This window comes from Chelonoidis abingdonii, chromosome 8 (assembly GCF_003597395.2).
Source record: "Chelonoidis abingdonii isolate Lonesome George chromosome 8, CheloAbing_2.0, whole genome shotgun sequence".
Lineage (NCBI taxonomy): Eukaryota > Metazoa > Chordata > Testudines > Testudinidae > Chelonoidis > Chelonoidis abingdonii.
In genome coordinates, this window is record NC_133776.1 from 49,343,113 (window position 1) to 49,366,190 (window position 23,078).

General features: G+C 44.6%; 1 protein-coding gene across 1 annotated transcript in view; it reads right to left on the reverse strand.

Moving 5' to 3' along the window:
- The window catches only part of INPP5D (inositol polyphosphate-5-phosphatase D), a 120,266-nt gene that overhangs the window by 87,149 nt on the left and 10,039 nt on the right, over positions 1-23,078 (reverse strand). Inside the window, exon 2 of the mRNA XM_075068985.1 lies at positions 22,266-22,329. Within this exon, the coding sequence (XP_074925086.1) occupies positions 22,266-22,329 (64 nt within the window). The remainder of the gene's footprint in view (positions 1-22,265; positions 22,330-23,078) is intronic.

Sequence of the window (23,078 nt, forward strand, 5' to 3'; positions counted from 1 at the left end):
AGTGTGGCCGCAATCGACGGGTATTGGGGCTCGGGCGGTTTCCAGGTGCACACTGTGGACCGCTCTGGACAGCAATCTGAACTTGGATGCTGTGCAGGTTAACAGGAAAGTCCTGCGCGAATATTTAGGATTTTGCATTCTTCTGTTTGCGTGTGCGCAGCTTGATAAGCTATGGGTAAGCAATGGCAGTCCAAAATCCATAAAAAAGGCTTCCAGCATGGACAGTACAGGAGTACTGGATCTGATCGCTGTCAGGGCAACAATCTGTTCATCACATTTACTTATCTCTCTCTCTTCCCCTTCTAAGGGGCAGGGGAGACTGCGGGAACTATGGGATAGCTACGGAATAGCTACCCACAGTGCAACGCTCCGGAAATCAATGCTAGCCTCGGACCATGGATGCACACCGCCGAATTAATGTGCTTAGTGTGGCTGCGTGCACTCAACTTTATACAATCTGTTTTATAAAACCGGTTTATGTAAAATCGGAATAATCCCATAGTGTAGATGTACCCTCTCTCTGACTGGGGAAGGAGACCCGCCTGGCTGCTTGGGAACTCACCCGAGGGGGACCTAGACGAAGGCAGGGCTGGGGAAAGGCCTTAGGAGTTGGGAAGCCCTAGGCCAGCAACTCCCCAGGCTGTAGAGCTGGTTCTAGGCCCCCTAGGTACTGGGCTTGCAGAGGGGCAGCCGGAGGGTGGGTAGAGGCAGCCATTCCAAACCCCTTGTTGCCCGGGATGATCAGCTGATACACTGCAGTCTGCCCCAGGGCATGGGGGCTAAACAGAGACTGGCAGTAGCCACGACTGAGGCAAAGAGGGGATAGTGGGGTGAGGGTTCCCCTGGGAGGGGAGATACCCAGTTAAAGCAGCACTGGGGTCCAGGGAGGGACACGGGGGCCAGTAGCGGACAGGTGGATCACTAGCCTGCAGAGGGTGCTCCAGGCTGAGACCAAGCTAATTCCCTGAAGTCACCAGCAGGAGGCACCGTGGGGGTGAGTCCACTTGTCTACAAACCCCTATTTTATTAACTAATTGAGGGTTCATAACATAGAATATCCCAGTATGGTACATCAGTTGCAGTATAGAGCACTGAATTGCTTTCTTGCCAACATGCAAACCACCGCAAAGTGATTTCCCATATACTGATGGCACTGGAATGCAAGGCGATGTGAACTTGTTCTTCATTGACAGGACTTTCATTATGTGATTTTTTTCCCCTCTCAGGAAAAATCATTCCTAGAATTGGTCATTCATAAGACTGGTATTCGTAAAATCAAGGTTATACTGTACATCACAACAAGGTGCATATGTTAAAAAAATCCCTACCAAACCAAGACACCCCATTGCACACACTTCTAGTCATGCCATTTGATGCATTACTTGAAGGCACTCAGATATACCGCGCCCCACCACCATAGTATAAGAACCTAGATCGATCAGAATAGAAGGCCTATAATTCCGCTCCCTGTCCTGCTGGGATACTGAGTAGTCCCAGAGATACTGATTTGTTGCTGATAGACTGCGGCTGTGTCAGAGAACTGCAGAGCTGAAGAGTAAGTAATGCCACAGATTAAGAAATAAAGAAAGCATTATGCAATCTGTAGCTATGTTCAGTCTCTTGTTCAGGAGAGGTTCATCTGAAGGCTGGCCTAACAACTCCCACTGCCAAAGGGCAATGAAAGCAACATATTGCTGGGACATGTGTTTCAAGTCACACTTGAATTTGTGGGAAAGGATCACAGGTTGGAGAGGAAAAGCAGAAGCAGATAGTAAAATGTACTCCTGGCACTAAGTCTCTCAGCATCTGGGCTCCAAAGAGCATTAGAAAAAAAATTATTGACTTTACACTTTGAACAAACCTCCATGGGAGAACGGAGCTGCATAGCAAGGACCAGCCAGAGGGAAATATTAACTTCATACACATCTATTCTGGTTTTTGAAATGAGGAACAGAAATGAAAATGGGCAATGCAAGCAGAAGTGAATGATCTACAGCAGCCGAAAACAAGATGGGCCTGTGGCTGATAGCACGAGTTCTTATTTTTAGCATGTGTGTGTGCACCTCTTCTCCCCACTCCCATATGCACACACAGTGTATCAGGCAGATTCAAATTGATGTTCATCACCTGTGACTCCCTCTTCAAACATAGTGTTCCCTCTTTGCCTGGGATTGTGCTAACTTCTTCAAGGAGAAGATCAGTAAGAACCAATATGACTTTTCTTTTCATCCTCCTTCCTCTCCTCCCAAAACCCTTTCCTCCTTCTCCCCAGACACATACTTGGAGTTCTCTTACCTACTTTTAACCCCTTCATCTGTCCCTTTGGCTCCAGACCATCCTGGCTTTCTTTACCATTGTTTTCCCTCCCTCTTCCTATAGGCATCTTCTTTTATCTCTCAGCCTCCAAAACACTACTCCCCGTCCTACATGGCTTTTCAGTCATTGTCCTATCTCCCTTCTCCTCTAAGCTCACTGAACAACTGCTTATATCTACTGTCTCTAGTCACTCCTGGATCTTGGAGTCAAAGGAAGCAGACTCCCCAGTATACAGTCTGGCACTACAGAGAGGAGGGCATTGGCTGCACTGCCATACACTCTAATGTAGCTTCTGTTGTTTCCACTCTACAGAAACTAAAGTCTCTAATGACTTGTTCCTGGCTAAATCTCATGGCCCGTATTTCAACCTCATCTGCATCAAGGTAGCTCTAACACTGCTGATCATTTCCTCCTCGTCAACATCCTGTCCTTCTCGTGCCTTAAGAGCACGTCCTCTCTTGGTTCTCCGATCTCTCTGACTGCTCCTTCAACAGCATTTTTCGCAGTTCCTCTTTCCTCCTGCCAGACTCCTTCTCTGTGAACATCTTACAGGGCCCTGGCCTTACACCCCTCCTCTCATCTTATCTCTGAATGATCTAAGCTTCCCAGTGCCACCAAAATGGCTTGGCTTAAGACACTTCGAAACTGGCCTTACTGAGAAGTGCCTTTGAGTATTTCTGAGGGGACTAGTGGAGGGATTATGAAGACATATAAGGAAAACAGCTTTTCGTATATAGAACCCAACGCAAGCTGGGCACCGAAGGGGCTAACTAGGGGTTGTGACAGACCCAGACCAGTTGGGTGCAGAAGTCTGGTAGAAGGCAAATATACTGGCCACTGGATGAAAAGTTTTCTGTTCCCTGAGTGGCCAGAGCAGGAGCTGCCCTAGAGCAATCAGGAACCTGCTAGAACCAATTAAGACAGGCAAACTAATTAAGACACCTGGAGCCAGTGAAGAACTTACTAGAATCAATTATGGCAGGCAGGCTAATCAGCACACCTGGTATAAAAAGGACCTCCCATCAGTTAGTGGGGGTCGTGCAAGGAGGTGTGCTGCTAGAGGACTGAGGAGTACAAGTGTTACCAGGCTTCAGGAGGAAAGTCCTGTGGTGAGGCTAAAGAAGGTGCTGATGGGAAGCCACCCAGGGAGTTGTAGCTGTCACACAGCTGATACAAGGGACATTGTAGACAGGTGCTATCCACAGGACCCTGGGCTGGAACCTGGTGTAGAGGGCAGGCCCAGGTTCCCCCCATCCGCCTAACTCCCTATCAGACACAGGAAGAGTTGACCTGGTCTGTGAGAAACACCAGAGGGGAAGGTCTAATTTGGAAAAGGATCTGGCCTGTCCCCAACCCACTAGGTGGAACAACAGAGATGGCAGAGACTGTTCTTCATTTCCCCCATGCTGGCCAGTGACGAGGTTAGCTGAGTGAATGGCACGTTTGAACCTCTAGCAAAAACAGCCAAACTGAGGGCTGCCGTGAACATCTGAGGTGAGCAAAATCTGCCAGAAAGTGCAGGACCCACCAAGGCAGAGGAGGAATTTTGTCACAGGGCTCTCTACTGGGGTTGCAAATTTTGGTTGGCTGCATTCCTGGAGGTTATATCACATGACATAATCTTTAATTAAAGATTAAACTTTAAGTCCTGGAAACTCCAGGACAGTCCTGAAGGGTTAGCAACCCTAGTCTTTACAGCAGTGCTATAAATAGAAAGCAAAGGAAAACTGGGGCCCTAAGAGAAAAAAGGGGAAGTTTTCTCTCCCTAAACCCAGGCCAGTCAGCAAGGAGGAACTGGGAAACTAAGCATCTTATTATATTGCTTAAGGCCAACTTTTTCTAAGCTTTGTGCTTCAGGAGTAGCCTGATTTTCAAAGTAGAGGAGAACTTGCAGCATCAGTGCAAGATGAAAATCAGGCCTCTTTCACTGAGGTGCCAAAATATTACCGGGAGAAGCTTACTTACTTTTAGGCACCTGGTTTGGAAAATGTTGGCTTAAAACATAGTAAGTTAGCTAGGTGAAACTAACCAGCTCATTAGACATTTCTCAAGCAGCCTTTTGCATCTCACTTAAATAAGCATTTATATTTGTTTCAGGAACACTGAAGTTAGTGCCTCGTAAATGGTTGATAACTGCTTTATCTAAGACTTGGTCTACACTACAGACTTACGTCACTATAACTATGTCGCTCTGGGGTGTGGAATTGAGTGACAGTTATACCAACCCAACTCCTGGTGTACACAGCGCTACATTAACAGGAGGGCTTTTCCCATAGCCATAGCTACCGCCTCGGGAAGGTGGAGTACCTACACCAATGGGAGAAGCGATCCTGTCAGCGTAGGTAGCACTGTATGTGTAGACCAGCCCTTTTAAAACATGTTGTTAGCTCTTCAGCAAAAGTCTCTGATCTTCAGGATGAAACTTGTGCTAAGCCTTTACTAAGCAATTTTAGGAGGATTCCTCAGTAAGTTGACTTTAGACAGGAGTCACGGCAGGGAGTAACAGCTGCTTCCCAAAATACAAGGCATCCATAAGCATGATCTAATTTAATACAGCTTTGGGGGCCCAGAGAAACAAGATGCTAAGTGGACAACATGGACTGAGGGGTAGGCTGGAGGGGCTGGAGGACCCCATGGAGGAGGGGGCAGCTGGGGGACCATGGGGTAAGGGGTGGACTTTGATGATTGGAGAAAAATTAGGAGCAAATGGGGGTGAGGAGGGAATTTGGGGGCTGGATGACTATGAAGGGGGCGGTCTTTGGGGCAGCAAGCAGATGAGCTGAGCATGGTGATAAGGGAGAAAGGTGAAGGAACATGGAGGGTGTGGGGGGGTCTACAGCCTGGTAACCCATGCAGCAGCGTCTGAGGACCGGCTAGGACCTAGGAGGGACCTGCTACATCCAACTCAGGAGAAGTTCAGGTGAGGAACCTTTTTAATTACTGCTGCCTGGGGACTGTATAGAGGCTTCTGCCTGGGTTGGGGTGTGGATTTTAGGGTGCCCTGAAATGAAGAGAATGGATGGTGGGTTTGGGGTTATCTGGAGGCCAGAACCGGGGGAGGGGAACAATGAGAGTTATAGAGGTCAGTGATAGAGCCTGTGGCCCTTGAAGAATTTTTTGGGGAGTGGAGGGGGGCAAGTTCAAGGTGAATGGCTCATGCTATTTCTGAAGCATGGAAGCTGGATGAACACTATTCATGACATGAATTGGTTTGATCCTGAAACTGCAAGGGTGGCTTATTCACAGCTGAGTTTGATCTATTGCCTTTTTCTATGTGAGATTTGAGACTAAAATGTTGGAAGTTAATCACTGCTAAATTAGGAGCATGAGAATACATGATTTGACTTCATAAGGTCTGGAAGAAGCAATTATTGGCCAATGGGAACAAGGAATTATAATAACCTACAGAAAAATCAGTGTATACCTTTTAAAAAATCACTTAACTCTTCTGAAGGACAAGTGGATGGAAATCGGATGTATATATCACTAAACAAAGGACATAAACTAAAAGACTAACAACCACACTGTCAATGTGAGAAAAATTTCATCGAGCTCTTTAGAAAGTATCTGAAGAACACCATTCCTCATTGGCCCTACCACTCGTTTCAGTCATTGAAGAGCAAGCTTGACCCGGAGAGATATTGTATGTAAATGTTTGGCATGGTTACCATGCTTCATATCTTTTTATAGAAAAGAGTTCATGCTAAATGAGAGAGCATTCTGCTCTGCTTTTCACATAGCTCTAAATGAAGCAATTGAGCAGATTCAACATTCACTTGCCTAGTTGAAGAACACAGAAGTGTGTGTGTTTGAAGCCCCTGCATCAATAATTGCTGAAAATAATTCATTTTAGTTAGAGATGAGCCCAAATCCAAATACATGCACCTCACAGTATTCCAAATTATGGGTGAGGGCTAGATCTGGATATACCTATGGATCCAAATTGCATCTTAGACCTGAAGTGTGCAAGTCCATATTGAGATCTAACCTCCTCCCTCATCTGGTTTTCACAATCCAGGCCCAAAAGCATAACTTCCATAATGTGGGAAGACAGAGCCTTTCACCCATGCAAACTTTAAATGATTAACATTCGCTAAATGTGAAACTTTAAGCACTCGGGCCTAATTTTTCAAAAGAGACTAGTGGTCTTGAGTGCCCAAATTGAGTCACCTTAAAAGGGCCTGATTTTCAGAGGTCAGTTTTTCAGCACTTTTGAAAATCAGGTTATTGAAAATCTTCCTCTCCTTTATTCCTCATAGTCTACCCAGGCCTCGTCCTGCCACCATCTAAGGACTTGTTAATATCCTTTTTATAGGCCTTTGTAAGATACAGCGGAATTGTGCAATTTTCAAAGTAAAGTCTTCATGTGAAAGACCTTAAGGTTTCAGTGAAGTCCAACTAGCTCCCCAAAGTAATAGTTACCTGTCTATATACTACCATCCCACTCAATATATACCCTCTGCCTAAAATTGCCAAAGTATAAGCAAAGGTCAAAATAACAACTTACAAATTTCCTACTTCAGGGATCCTATTCCAGTATGCTATAACACAAAGCTCACTAAAAAGCCATGTGTTAATTGTGATAAATCTAGTTAAAAATACAAACTGGCAAGGTCTCCATGTGGTTACATAAATCTACAATATTATATAATCAGCACATTCCATAACAATCATTCCAATTCTATTCATTAAGATGTTCCTCTACTCCGCCAACACATTGCACTATGACAAAACTCACAGAACTTCAACATAACCATAATGTTCCCTGAGACTGGATTTCTCTTAACAGGTTTACACATTTAATGAATGAGATATAAAATCAATATACAGTAACTCCTCACTTAAAGTTGTCCCGGTTAAAGTTGTTACGTTGCTGATCAGTTAGGGAACATGCTCGTTTAAAGTTGTGTAATGATCCCTTCTAACGTTGTTTGGCAGCCGCCTGCTTTGTCTACTGCTTGCAGGAAGAGCAGCCCGTTGCAGCTAGCTGGTGGGGGCATGGAACCAGAGTGAACCAGCAGCCCCCTATTAGCTCCCCGGTCCCCTAATTTCCCTGTGCAGCAGCTGCCTGCAGTTCAGCTGTGTCCCTCCCCCCACTGCCATGTGCTGCTCCTGCCCTCTGCCTTGGAGCTGAGGGGGGGAGGGAAGGAAGAGGGGGCTGTCAGGGTTCCCCCCTGCTCCTGCACCCCACTTACTCCATCTTCTTTAGAGCAGGAGGGACAGACCAGGACTCAGGGAGCTTGCAGCAGCTGCCTCTCAGCAAGCTAATCTAATTAACAAGGCAGTGTACTGAAGGGAAATGTGCATATCTCCCTCCATTCCTGCTGCCTTGTGTAGAGAAAGAGTTAACCCTTGAGAACTCAGCCAATTGCTAGTTCATCATTTAGCGGTAAGGGAAATATCCCATCCTCTGATTCCTCCACTTCAACCAAACTTCACAGTCATCATCGCTGTGTACCGGTATTAAATTGTTTAAAACGTATTCTCTGTGTGTGTGTATATATCTATATCTATAGTCTTTTGTCTGGTGAAAAAAATTCCCTGGAACCTAACCCCCTCATTTACATTAATTCTTATGGGGAAATTGGATTCACTTAACATCATTTTGCCTAAAGTTGCATTTTTCAGGAACATAACTACAACTACAACCTTAAGTGAGGAGTTACTGTACTTCTGGCAGTATATTACCATTACCGAACAAACCAAGGGAGTGGTGTTACGTTTGAGTGGGTGGTGTAAATCAAATGAGTGGATAGTGTGTGAGCAAGGATTCTTGGGCAGTGTGGAATTAGCTAGATTCTTTAACTGTATATTTGCAGACAGCCTCATGTTTGGGTAGAGTTTTTATATGATAAAGTATAAGTTTTTGAAAAATGCTTCCAGTCTTAGCCCTTCTAAAACTACATTTTTGTTTATCTCACGATATTTTCTGGTTCACTTAATGCTCCACCTCTTAGAGTTATGTGATTAAATGGGAATCTCAGCTGCCTTAAAAAAAAAAAAAGTAAGTTTCTAGTCCTCGTGGTTGCAGAGAAAAGTTTGAAAACTTGAAGCCTACACGCATACACCAGAAGGTAAATAAAAAACCCCAACTTCATTTATTTTTTAAATCTCCTGATTTTTAGGCCAATCATAATTTTTGCAGGACCTGACATGATTTTCGGAGTATGTGGTGTTGGCAATAACTGAACTAGAAAAGCTGTTGTAGGTCACTGTTATCTGCTCCTCTGTGGGTATTTTAAGTGGTATGTCTGTATTTATTTCTTCAGCAGAGTAAGTTCATTTTGAAAAATGGTAAGTGTCATTACAGAACATGATTCTGGCTTCAGAATTCCTGAGAACAGAGAACGCGTGTGTGTACACATAACCATAGCATGGGCCAGGTTCTGTCCCAACACTGCATTTACTGAGGGGCTCCTCTACCTGGGGCTGAAGCCAGACAGAAAATAAGGAAACCATAACAAATGCCCTAAATACATTCCCTATCCTCTCTGCTGTATTGAACGGATCTCAACCACAACACAGAATCAGGGCCTAAACTGCACAATCAAAATTGCTATTTAAAATACATAACGGAGAAGAGAACTTTTGATGTTAAGGTAGTCAGAATTACTGGAGACATACTGCTCACTAAGAAAATTATGTAAGTACTCTAGATATATGTGCATATAAAACAGGATTCATGGTGTCTAACATTCTTTGTGTTAATATTTGAGAAATAGCATGGGACTGCATAATTAAACTATATGGTAATGCAGATGCACGAGAGGTGCAGAGATAAATTTACAATTTCCTGTCTTCAATGTGCATAATTTCTCAGCCTTAAAGTTGCAATACTTACTCCATCTTAACTCCTCATTCCCTAAGAGAATCACTTGTGGCAAGTTTTCTGTAGTAACAAGTAAGTCAGGGTAAAATCAATTTTTTTAATATAAAAGTTTCATTAAATCTATCTTTGACAAAATAAATTAATCTCACTTTCATATAAGTTTTGCAGCTTTGCATACTGACTAGATCTTGACTTTCTGAAGACTGAGGGCTGAATCCTGCTCTCGTTAGAGTCCAGGATCAGTTTGACCATTAGTTTGGACAAGTGGAGGATTCCTGTGTCTTTCCAGGACTGTCAGTTTATGTGATAAAAATGTAACCTGCCATTTTTCACAGAGCCTACATGTGTGTCCAATCTTACCCTTGGCTCCCACTGAAGTCAAACAATACGCAGCACCTCACAAGATTGGGCCCATACATGCCAAATCACCAGTTTTTCAATCAAACAGATGAGTTCAACAATTTTGCATCTATAACAATGAGCCAAATCCCACAGTTCTTAATGCCGAAAAGTCCCTTGGTTCAGGTCTCAAGGCAGGCCGCAGGAACTGGCACAACACAGATTACAATAGAATTGTTAGTCAGAATGACAGTCCATACGCAGTCCTCTCTCTCTCTCTCTGCAAAGTGCCCATGAGGGACCTGGCCGTGCATTCTTTGCAAACCAGAAATTGCTCCTGATGTCAGTGACAACAGCAATGCCACAAGAAATGCAGGAACTGACCCAAGTTAATGCTCTAATCAGATCATGCTAGATGGATCTGCAGCCATGCATGTACACTGACAGAACATGGTGGAGGATGGAGGGAAGGGTGACGCAGCAGTTGCTCAAGGGCACTCTAAGCAAAGAATCCAAGGACCGATTGAGCATGGACAGTGAATTTCCCTTAAGAAGAGGGGAGAATACTGCTGTCAGGGTGATATGAACAAGCTGTTCTGCCACTGTGCATGTTCAGCTGATAGAAGATTTGGATCTGTCTGGTACCTTTCACCAACAGTAAGTTCACATGTAAACATGGGACAGTCCAGCCCTTTCCCCTATACTGTTTTTGGATATGAGTGGCAGGATGGAGGTGGGCAGTCTTGGGAGGAACTCTAGCATCTCTCATATCTTCAGCAAGCTGAGTCCCCAGACGCTGCAAATATTGCTGCATTAGTAAAAGGACTAGTCTCTAGGTCTGCAGAGCCTGGGAAGGCTGATATTTCCACAGTGCCACCAGGAGGCCATGCAGAGACATGGCCAGGGAGCACCATGGGGAGTAGGCGCCACAAGAAGTCCTACCCGTAAGACCCAGAGTGACAGTACCTTGCCACTCTCTAATTGGTCAAGTGCCTCTACTTAACCCCAGGGGTTTCCCCAAGAAGTTGGCCTTGGGGAACAGACCTTGGCCTGCTGCACCGCTAGACTCCGGTTTGGCTCCCGATCTCTGGTCTCTGACTCCAGCCTGACTTTGATCCCAATTTCTGCTTCTTGATTCTAACCTGGTGCTACCTCTGATCTCTGACCCCGGCCTGATTCTGACCCTGACTCTTGTTTATGGGACTTTCCTTTGCAATACCTTCATCTCTGGCCTGATGACTCTTGTCCCTGGTGGGCAGACCTCAGCCCAGCTGTGACCACTTGGCAATACTGCCCACACTCCGGTCCCTTACACCTCTGTCTTGAGCTTCATTTGGTGTGCAGTGAGTCACAAGTTTCTGGCCTGTTTATGAACTGCTCACACATGGTATCATTCATTTCCTGTTACATGTAGTCCTGCTATCACAGCAGATGCTCACAATTTACTTGATACAAAGCTAGGGACAAACCTAGCAGTCCAGGTACATCCAGAACGCCCACTCAACTCAGTTACAGCTAAGAGTGATCAGGTTCATGCCTCTCCGGAGCAAAAAATGATGGAAAATGCTGTATTAGGAGGAAAAAACACTTGCTGCAATGGTGACTTGGTATGAATTAATGCAGTGCTCATGCACAATGTCAGATCATTAGAATCGGAAACTGAAGTCCTGTGTGTATCCAGAGAACAAAAGGCAGCAGGATATCCATGTACTGTATCTTTAAATCTGTATCAGGAAGTCAGGCAGCAGGGTAGCTGGAGAAAGTGAAACAGAGAGAGAGACAGACAGACAGAGATGACATGAAAAACACCTTTATTCACATAAAATCACATTTAAAACTATTTAAAATGTTATACAATTACAATATATACACCAAAAGATATGAACAAAATAAAGCAACACCCGTCTTAAACGAACATTAAACATGGCTCATTAAAGCATCGTCATCACCAAATTCAAACGATTGTTAACACATCAAGTCAACTGAAAAGTGTTCAGGTTACGAGTCCATTTATAAAAGGTGTAATCAGTTCGCTGCTGGGCCACAATCAGTGCATAGGACACATCACATCACTCTATCCTGGGCATTCTGTTCTGGTGACATTTCAAAATGGCTAGTTTTTGCCTGACCCAGCAAAAAGTTAGCCAGGCAGGAAGCTCGCTGAATGTGAGCACTATATCTTGCTCGTAGAACAAACAGGGGATTAGAGAAAACTAGCCCCAAACCACTGAAAAGTGACTACAAAAAAGGAATACAATGGAGACAATGTAGGAAAAAATGAAATGCTGTGTCTGAAGCCGAAAAAGAGAGTCACCCAGGGCCAGGGGCATCCTCCAGGCTGTATTATGGAGATCACAGAGGATGGCATAATGCTGCACCTTGCCATACATACCACAGAGTAGCTTCTTGGCCATGGTTGCAAAAGGAACATTCACTAAACGCTCCCAGGACAACAATCTGCCTGGCTGCACAAAAATCTCACCCACAGAAGGAGAGACAGCTAGCGAAGGGAACACAGGATTCTGCCTGGACGATCAATCCCTGCAATAACTTTCTGAAAATACTGAGCAGGCTGCTGAGGAAGCGCTGCCTTCTCCAACAAATGCACAGAGGGGATTCTGGCCTGAATAGCAAGAGCTGTTGCTGACCTCCAGCTTGCCCAACTAGGAACAATCAAGTGAGCCAGCCTGGTCAAAACAGCACGAGTAAAGGCAGAAAACAGGTTCCTAGATGAGAGAGCTTCAGCAGGACAAAGTGGGTTAAACAGCATTGACTCTTCCAAGAGCCATAAACTAGAAACGCCTGGTCTGGCCAGGCACTTCACAGAAGTCTTCAGGAATTAAAATACCATTACAGACTCTGTAATCGACCAGGTGCCATCACAAATAGGTGAGTGTCAAAGCCCATCCCCCACAGCACAATGGAGGAGAGAAAAGGCAAGGGACTTCCAGGTCAGTGGGGAGTCAGCGTTCAGCAACTGCTGAACGGACTGGAGACAAAGGGCTGCTACTTTGCTGACTAAATCAATGAGCCCCTGGCCCCCTTCATCTAATGGCAGGAACAACAAAGCAGGGCTCAACCAGGGGTAAATAGTCAAAAAATGGGTACCATGCCTTTGTATCCAGCCCAAAAGGCCCAGGGAAGGATCCAGCTTCACTAGCTAGTGTCACAATACCAAGGCCACTAGCTTGTTGGCAGTCAAGAGTCCAAGAAAGAGCCAGTGTCATTTCTGCAGGCAGCCTTACACCTTCTCCTCTGCCTCCTCCCAGTTCTTGAACATGGATTGTTCAGATTCAGAACCACATCCCCAACACCTCAATCGCAGAAGGGCCCCACTGCAATTTTTGGGGCAACACAGGGGGACTGCTGCACTGCCAGGAGCCCAGTAAGACCAAATTGCTCTTAGCCCATTTAATGCAGGCAGAAGAGGTCTGGTCATACACTTGTAAATGAGCACAAAGCATCTGCACGGCCTTGTCAGGTGTGATGAAAACTGAGATATCATCAGACAGGTGAATTGGGAAAGCATCCGGCACCCCAGCACAGAACGGCCAGTCAGACAGCTTTGTGGATGTGCTGGAATGGCTCCAACTTACAGCACATAACATCCCAGACTGAGGTCATCCTTGACGGATGCCTCTGTGAACTGGGAGGCAGTGGCTAAGACCCCCACTAATATTTAGGACACTAAAAACTTTATGGTACAATAAAAAATATATGCCATGAACACTGACCCAATCCTAAAAGATAACTATGGTGAACTCTATCAAAGACCTTCTCCTGCCCCATTTAAACAAGCCCCACATCCAGATTACAAAGTCTGGTTCACAGTAAAAACATCATGAATTAAAATGATATTATCCAAAGCACAGTGGCTGGGAATAAAATATATGTTTGATCAGGGTGTGTCAAAGAGTCCAGACAGTCTTTGAGCAGGCTGGCTACAGCCCTGGATAAAATCTTATCATCAGAGCAGAGAAGGGAAATAGGGCTCCAGTTCCATAAGTCACAAAGCTCCTCTTTTTTTGTGCAGCAGGGTGATCGCTGTCCTGCGGCGACAGAGGGGCATCTCTTCCTCCCGGATACACTCCAGCACCACTAGAAAAAAGTCAGGACTGATAAGATGCCAAAAACACCCATCCAAAAAATTTAGATGGCGCCCATTGATACTTGGGGCCTTGCCTGTCGAGAGCTGCTGGTCTGTAAAGAGAGCTCTTGCAGTGACAGCAGGGTGTCCAGCCCTGCAGTTCCTCACCAGTCAGCAGGAGTAACCCTTGGGGCAGCTCCTCCAATCGCCAGCACATCCCAGGCCTCAGGTGAGTACGGAGCTCTGTAGAAAGAAACAGCTGCTTTCTGGATCTTTCCAGGGTCAGCCATCAGATGACCACCCAGCAGCTGTAGGCAAAAAGATCTGCTGATGATCCGTAGACTTTCTCCAAACCAAAGAAGAATCTTGTCGAAGGATCATCATCATGCAGCTGAGAAAATGGGCCCGAACAAGGGCTCATTGCACCTTCTCTTCCAATAAGTATCTCAGGAGCCAGTACTTCTCAGTTAAGGTTTGGTGAATCTGCACTGGGTTACTCCCATCAGGGTTGCCATAAAGGCCCAAGATGTCTCATTCCAGGACACTCACGGCCTGACACAAGGACCATGTGGCAGCCTGGGTACACTGCTAGCAGAACAGTTGGATCTGGACCTTGCCAACACCCCACTGCTGTCTCAGGGACTCAGACAGGGGCTTGTGCTGCTGACAATGCTCCCAAAACACAGTTAACACAATTCAAGTCCTGTAATAATATTGCATTGAAGTGCCAATGGGAAGCACCGTCAGGGAGAGAGAGAGAGATGCACCGACAGAGACAGAATGATGATTGGCCAAGTGGGAGACATGAAGGATAGAACAAACATTCATGGTACAAAAGAGATCCAGTCTAGCCCCTGAGATGAAGTTGGGAGTAGCTTTCGGCCAAGAGTCCTAACATCTCTTGACGTCCCAACCCCCTTCCCACTATGCTAGGGTCCCACAGTATTACCAGGGGCCACTGAGCCAGCAGTACATGGGCAGGAACCCATCAAATGACAGGGGTCTCCACACAGGAAACATTTAATATCTTCAGAGGAAGCAAACACTGTATAATCTGCCCCATCTATGTGGTGCTTTAACATCAGGTTCAAGGGCTGCTGAGGGTTATTTAGAACCATACAAAGCGGGCGCTGAAATGACATAACATGGTTCCCACTTGGGTTCTTGCAGCCCGACAGAATCATCCTGACAACAGAAACTATCTTCCCATAATGGGAGAGATCAGACACTAGGGTCACTGAGAAGGCAGGGAGGGAGCATTGGAAAAACTACTTTAGTAGCAGCAGTAAATAAGGGAAAAATCTGGAACAAAAGACTCTTTGACCCAGAGTCCTTCCTGTCCCAAATTATTCACAAACCACTCCTGGGCCAGGAAGATTACTAAAGATTTACTCACTTGAGCGGCAGATTTTGTATTAGCACGGCCAATAACCTCACCTAAACTCAGCAACACTTCCTCCAGGGTGCAGGAGACAGCAGGCACACACCAACCCCCATGCTTGCAAGTCAAACTACTAAATCTATCTGAAGTGGACCCCCTGGAGAATTCACACACACACACCGCCAAGGAAAAAGGGAGTGGGAACAACACTCCTAAAGCAAAGGAATTGCAAATAACACAACAAAAGCAAACCCAGACTATCAGAAACCCAACTAGTGCACACAGCACACATCAAAACACAGCCTCACTCTCAGAAATTCCCACAAGAGAAAGTAGCGTTAGGGATAATCATGTTTCCCTAGTTATTCTAACAGAGTTCCTTGTTCAGTATTAGATGAAAGCAACTCCTTCTGTGATATTTCACCATTGTCACATGATGGGGGAACGGCAGTGCAAGCTTCCAAATGCTCAGTCCTATTCTTGAGGAAGCTCCTTTAGCAATGAATTCATAGTTCAAGTCTCCATGCCTTTTCGATACTTGGCCTCTCTTCAGAGTCTGCCAGAAGAGTACCAACTGCGACAGCAGTTTTTGTGATGTTAACATTCATCCAGTAGGAACTAAACTGAGACCAACTCCTCTCAGATACAGTGGTACAAAGTAAGGGCCTGACCCAGCCAACCCTCACTATTAGGCATAGCCTTACTGACTACAAATGTCACCTGACATGAGATCTTGTGGCCACTGAAGCAATACTAACTTTTTAGTTTGTGTTACGTTCACCCAAAGAGGACAAGAACCAACTGTAGCCATCTGGCTTACAGTGACAAGGCTACTTACTATATTTGATCTTGTCATTAAATCGTATCTCCCAGCAACGCTAGCCTTGATGCACTCCAGATTGCATACTAATACCTGATATTTCAATAGAGTTTTATATAACCAAACCACTATGCAGACATTAATTAAGCCTCACAACACCGTCCCGAGCAAGATAAAAATATAAAGAGCTTTATGTGCTGTAAAACAGCCTTCATGTTAAACGGGGGCGGGGTGCTGAAATACATTGCATCTGCAGGATGTGGTTCTGGGTCTCCCAAGCCAATGAGGCCTAGGAGACCAGAAAATGACGCACACAATTCAGCAGTCTCAAGAGAGGAAGAAAAACAGAAGCTCATGATTTTTTACTTTCTTTTCACTTTCTGTTTGATGTGGCTTGGCCATGTACCTCATAGGACACCCTGAATACTCTCTGGCTCTGGGACATTATGTACAAGGCATTCTCAGATGTCATTTGCCCAATTTGGCTCCAGATATGGCAGGCTAGAGAGGATAGAGGGAATTTAAAATCTATATCTATATCTCTCCTGCCCTTACAGGGGGCCAAGGAAATATTTTTTAGTCTTAGCCGAGAGCAACAAAGAGCCCTAATCTGTCTCTGCCCCAGACAGCTCTGCTAACATAAAGACAAAGTTCTATTTGTTTGTACACAAAGAGCAACCAGTACATCAACCATGGACACCAGACAGATCATTTCACAATTTTTCCAAAATAAAACCTCACACTGATTTTAGTGGGCACCACAGCATCTATGGGAAGCTGGGTTAGCAACTTGTGTAAAGATGTTGAAGCTATTAAGAGCTGCCAGCAGCTAAGTTATCCTATCTAATACATACCTGCCACAACTACAAAAATCCTGAAGAAATGTCTACAAAGGTCTTTCCTGAACACAAAGATAAACTCCTCTCCAAAAAAATCACTGGAATAGTCAGATGAGTTTAATCTCCCAAGAAACACAAAGAGCTTGTCTATATAGGGACACTAAGGAAAATTAATATGAATTAACTAAAGGTATGTATTTAGGGTGGATTAGTTAAACTGCATTAGATCCCCTGTATGGACATGCTCACTCAAAACTAAAGTGGTCTTATTTAGTTTAAGTCTGAATGAGAGTGTCCACACAGAGGTCTAATGCAGTTTAACTAATCCACTTTAAATTTACATCTTTAGTTAATTCAGATTTACTTTCCTGCATGTCCTTGTGTAGACCAGCCCTAAGAAGTGGGTGAAGACAATGCTATAAGAGACAGCTCTAATTAGAAAATGGAAACTAATACACCTTGCCCATAGTCTGAAAGATGAAAACGACTGTCAGAGACAACTTTAAGGGAGAAAGTAGCTTCATATGGTAGAAGAGAGAAAATACCCTAACATTTAGCATTACACAGATACCATCTATGAAGGTGCAATATATCATGTCTTTCATATCTAGCGTTACCACTAAAGATTTCCAGTAGATTATGGCCCTGATCCTGAGTTGATCTGTACTGGGAATCCACCTGCACCTGATTAATTTCAAATGGCCTTAGTGCAGTCATAACTATCTACATGTGCACATTAGATTAGAGGATCAGGGCCTATATTTGTAACTAACGTACATTGACCTCATGAGTCTTTCCTGTATCAATTTTAAAAAACAAAACAGTTGTTAAAAAATTAAAACAATAGATATGTGTGTCGGTGCCCCTTTGTCATGAGACTGGGAATGACTGCTGTGTGGAGTGCAAGGATTTACTCATTCCACTGTATTTTTATACTTTTTTTTAAATGAAGGATTTAAAAAATACTCACTGTCCTCTCTTAATAGATATTACAGCATTGCACAGATGAATTTGACTTTTTGTAAGATGTCTTTCTAAATCATGTGAAGCATTTTGGATCAGACAAAAACTGCAGCAGGCAACCAAACATGGATCTGATGCTTTGCCCAGCTGGAGCAATGTGTCAAGATCAGAAGGCAGCAGCACGGGACAGGAGCTTTTTGCCTAGTCTCCGTTTGTTTGGATTATGCAGTTCACTTTACAGAAGAGGGCAAATACTCCTGCTTTATCCCACAGATATAGAATAATGCATATTAAAAATGGGCGTATGCTGTGTTATTGACAATATGAATCAACAGTAGTGTATTTAGCCCATCCAGACATACAAAGCTATGTTACCATAGTCCCTTTGCCTCCTATAGATCCATCAGAATACCAACCAATGACGTTATGGATTCAGTGGAATCCCAGAAATTATTTTACACAGACCTCATGATGATTGATGACACCTGAAGAAACTGGATTTCAGCGGACCACTCTCAAGTAGACCCAGTGGAAGCTTAGTATCACTAACTGCATCCAGTGACCACTATCAGTTGATCCAGTGGGCTCACAGTGATCCCTCCTGACCGAGATCCAGTGGACTTAAAGGCTATGCCCATCCACTGATTCTATACATTTCCCAGAGAGCACTAACCCTCAGAAATCGAGCCACCATACTAATACCTATTAATCTTGAATCTGGAGCTCAGGATTGCACTTATCAGACAGAGAAACCTTCCCTGGAGGTTTAATTGTGCATGGGATGGTGGGGTGTGGTTTTAGTTTCATGTACATATTATTTCAAGGCTGGGTGGTGTAAATATATATTTTTCATGCTCTTGTTCACTGTCATGAAGTGTGCTAGGAATTATCGAGGTGCAATAGCGTTTCCCAAGAAAAGGCTGCACAAAGCACTCAAAGCCAGGATTAGCTCTCTCTTGTGTATCAATAACACTGTGTTTCTTCCCCAGATATGCAGCCCTCATTCTGAACAAAAAGAAGTTTGCTGAAAATGTTCAAGTAAACTGCTAATTCATGGATGAGTGTTTATAGTTCACAAGAAGAAAGCTGGGAAGAACAGTGGAGATGGGATATGGGCAAAAGGTGCAGCAGAGCATGGAGACAGGCTGAGGTCCTGGAGCAGAGGAAACAATCGGAGCTGCTCTCTTTAAAAAACTTTACACTATGGGCAGACAATGTTCTAGCTGATGCTCCAGCTTCTCAAAGCTGGCCAGCACCCTCAGGGCTGCTGCTGCTTGGAATGAAAAACTTAGAGCAGCAGCCAGAGGAACTTGGCAGTTGGTTAAGGCTTTCTCCATGAGATGTGCAAAATTTTGGCTCCACATCCCCGCTATCTGGTTACCCTTCCCCCACCCCCCACCCCGCTTGTAGCCCCTCACACCTAGGTGCCCAGCTCCAGCATTTACTCCGGGGGGGGGGGTGAGTTATATGTATATATAATAAAATCAGAAAATTCCCATTCCCTAAAACAAATCTTTTATTTAGAGTTAAGGCTCCTTAACTGTATTTCCTCACAACATGCTAAAAAGTAAGGACACCATTAACTAGTCCTGGGTCCTAGTCCCAGCTCTGCACCGACCTGCTGCGTGACCCTGGACAAGCCATTGCCACTCTGTGCCTTAGTTTCCCCCCACTTTGTCTGCTTTGTTTAGTTAGATTATAAAGGTCTTCAGGCAGGGACCACCTCTCACAACGTCTGTATCCAGCCTCTAGCACCATAGGGCCCCAATCGCAGTTAGGGCTTCTAGGTACTATTGTAATATAAATAATTAGGGCTGTTGATTAATCGCAGTTACCTCAGGCAATTAATTCAAAAAAAGTAACTGCGGTTAAAATAATTAAGCACGATTAATTGCAGTTTTAATTGCACTGTTACACAATAGAATACCAATTGAAATGTATTAAATATTTTGGATGTTCTTCTACATTTTCATATATATTGACAAAGAGATTGCATTACAGTACTTGTATGAGGTGAACTGAAAAATACTAATTCTTTTATCATTTTTACAGTAAAAATATTTGTAATCAAATCTACATTTTGTTTTCAAACACAGAATACAATATATATGAAAATGTAGAAAAACCATCCAATTTAATACATTCAACTGGTATTCTATTGTGTAACAGTGCAAATAAAACTGATTAATTGCGATTATTTTTTTAATCATGATTAATTTTGGGGGGTTAAATTGCATGAGTTAACTGCGATTAACTGACAGCCCTAAAAATACTATTTCTTTTGTTTTTTTACAGTGGAAATATTTGCAATAAAAATATTTGTATTCTGTGTGGTAACTGAAATCAAGACATTGGAAAATGTAGCAAACATCCAAAAATATTTAAATGCTATTCTATTATTGTTTAGCAGTGCGATTAATTTTTTTTAATTCCTTGACAGCCCTATAAATAGTAATAGCAACCATGCCCAACACAAGACCAACCCCAAGCCCCAGTCTATCACCATCATGGCATACAACCACTTCGGTACTCTAATATCCTCTCTAGCATTATTTTCACTTAAAAACCCTCAGTGAACATGGCAAAAATCAAAATCACACTGCACAAACTTAACTGCATCCTGCCACCTTATTAAGCAATGTATCAGGTGTACACCAATGAAACAGTGCACATGCCAATAACATGTGTGTATAGCTTTCTTTCATTGTATTGCCTGGGTGAGATGATTTTTTTTAACAGTCCCAGTGTAAACCTAAAGTAGAATCTGTGTTATCCTCATTGGTGCAACAGTAGCACCAAGAAGTCCAGCTCAAACAGTGATCCCCTTGTGCTTGGCCAGAGGTGGGTAAACTACTGTCCACAGGCCACATCCGGCCTGCGGGATCCTCCTGCCTGGCCCCTGAGCTCCTGCCCCGGGAGGCTAGCCCCTGGCCCCTCCCCTGCTGTTCCCCCTCCCCCACAGCCTCAGCTCACTGTGCCGCCGGCGCAATGCTCTGGGTGGCAGGACTGTGAGTTCCTGGGGCAGCGCAGCTGCAAAGCCTGGCCTGACCTGGTGCTCTGTGCTGCACGGTACATGGCTGACTCCAGCCAGGCGGCGCAGCTGTAACGCTGCCAGCCACTGGTGCTCCAGGCAGCACAGTAAGGGGGCAGGGAGTGGGGGGGTTGGATAGAGGGCAGGGGAGTTTGGGATGGCGGTGAGGGGGAGGGAGTGTGGATAGGGGTCAGGCCGGTCAGAGAGTGGGGAACAGGGAGGTTGAATGCGGGCAGGGGTCCCGGGGGGGGCAATCAGGAAGGAGATGGGAGGTTGGATGGGACAGTGGGGGGCAGTCAGGGGCAGGGTTTCTGGGGGCTGTCAGGGGATAGGCATCAGGGGGTGTGGATGGGGCAGGGTTCCCAGGGGACAGTCAGGAATGAGAAAAGGGGTTGGATGGGGAGCAGGGGGCAGTCAGCGGCGGAGGTTCTGGAGGCTGTCAGGTGACAGGGAGCAGGGGGTAGGGATGGGTCCCAGGGGCCCATCAGGGAACGGGGCTGTGGATGGGGCAGGGATCCCGGGGGGAGCGTCGGGGGCTATAAGCAGGGGGGGTTGGATGGGGGGCCAGGGCCGGCCTGGCTGTTTGGGGAGGCACTGCCTCCATACAATTTCTGAAACCCATTGTGGCCCTTAGGCCAAAACGTTTGCCTGCCCCTGTGCAAGGCACTATACAAAATTCAGGTCCAAAGTTCATATTATCTAAATTGGCAAGACAAAAGGTTGGAGAGGGAACAGAAGTGGAATGGCCTGTGAAAAGCCGGTCACTGACAGCTGAGAATAGAAATCTGCTGAGAGTGCTAACCCACTGGATTAAACTGCCTCTTAAATTCTGAGTCTGTAGTTCACTTTGTATTCTCTGCCTAGTGCAAGGTGTGTAGAGATGCTAACTTTGTGATTTTAGGATGCTAATTGTCATTAAGTGTCAGGGATTGTCTATGCGGTACATCACCAAGTGGCAAGCCAGGATGTGAATCTAGTTTGTTGTGCAGTAACGTCTAATGTGAAGATTGCTATAGCACACTACAAATTCTGTAGTGTGCTTTGACATACCGTATATACTCATTCATAAGCCAAATATTTTTGGTAAAAAAAAATGACATCAAAGAGGGGGGGTCAGCTTATAAAATGGGTCTACACCAAAACTTGATGATTTTAAACTCTATGGAATCAGTGAATTGAATATCTAATACACGGTCATTTTGTTTACCTGGAGCATCTGCAGGCATGGAGTCCCTCAGCTCCCATTGGCTGGGAAAGGCAAACCATGGCCACTGGGAGCTGAGGGGCTCCCTGCCTGGGAATGCTCCAGGTAAACAAAACGTCCGGACTCGCCAGTGGCTTACCCTGATGGGCTGGGAGCCAAAGTTTTCCAGCCCCTGAAATAGAGGGTCAGCTTATGAAAGGGTCATACAATTTTTGCTATTTTTACTTATCCATCTTGGGAGGGGGTCAGCTTATAAATGAACGGGCTAATGACAAGTATATATGGTACTTCCATTTCAAACGGCAGTAAAGCAAAGTGCACTTGGAACTTTTAGAGCACTGTAGTAGGGTCCACATGGGGCTGTAGATTTGCATTCTGGCTGGCTGTGCTCTAAAGCCCCATTCAGACAAGCCCTACATTTTTATGGTATGGTGTCTGCATTCAAGTATGGCTTACCTGGACAATTAGCTTATTTTCTTTATTGGGTAGAATCCTGTAGGTATAAACACAATTCCGGAACCTGGAACAGATTGGAGGAGAGGCTGTTAGAAAATATCTACAGGGGAATCTTATCATAGCATCAATCTATAACAACAGAAATTGAATGGAGGACCCTGACATAGACTGATGTCTTAATAAGAACATAAGAAGGGTCATACTGGGTCAGACCAATGGTCCATCTAGCCCAGTAACCTGTCTTCTGACAGTGGCCAGTGCCAGAAGTTTAAAAGGGAATAGACAGAAAAAGGCAATAATCAAGAGATCCATCCCGTCATCCACTCCCAGCTTCTGGCAGCTAGAGGTTTAGGGACACCCAAGGTATGGGGTTGCGTCCTTAACCATCTGGCTAATAACTATTGATAGATCTATCCCACCATGAACTTATCTAATTATTTTTTTAACCTAGTTATAGTTTTGGCCTTCACAACATTCCCTGGCAATGAATTCTACAGGTTGACTATGCGGTGTGTGAAGAAATACTTCATTTTAAACCTATGCCTATTAATTTCATTGGGTGACCCCTAGTTGTGTGTGTTATGTGAAGATGTAAATAACACTTCCTTATCAGCTTTCTCTACATTATTCAAGATTTTATAGACCTCTATCAAATCCCCTTCAGTCGTCTCTTTTCTAAACTGAATAGTCCTTGTCTTTTTAATCTCTCCTTATATGGAAGCTGTTCCATACTCCTACATATTTTTGTTGCCCTTCTCTGTACTTTTTCCAATTCTAATATATCCTTTTTCAGATGGGAAAAACAGAACTTCA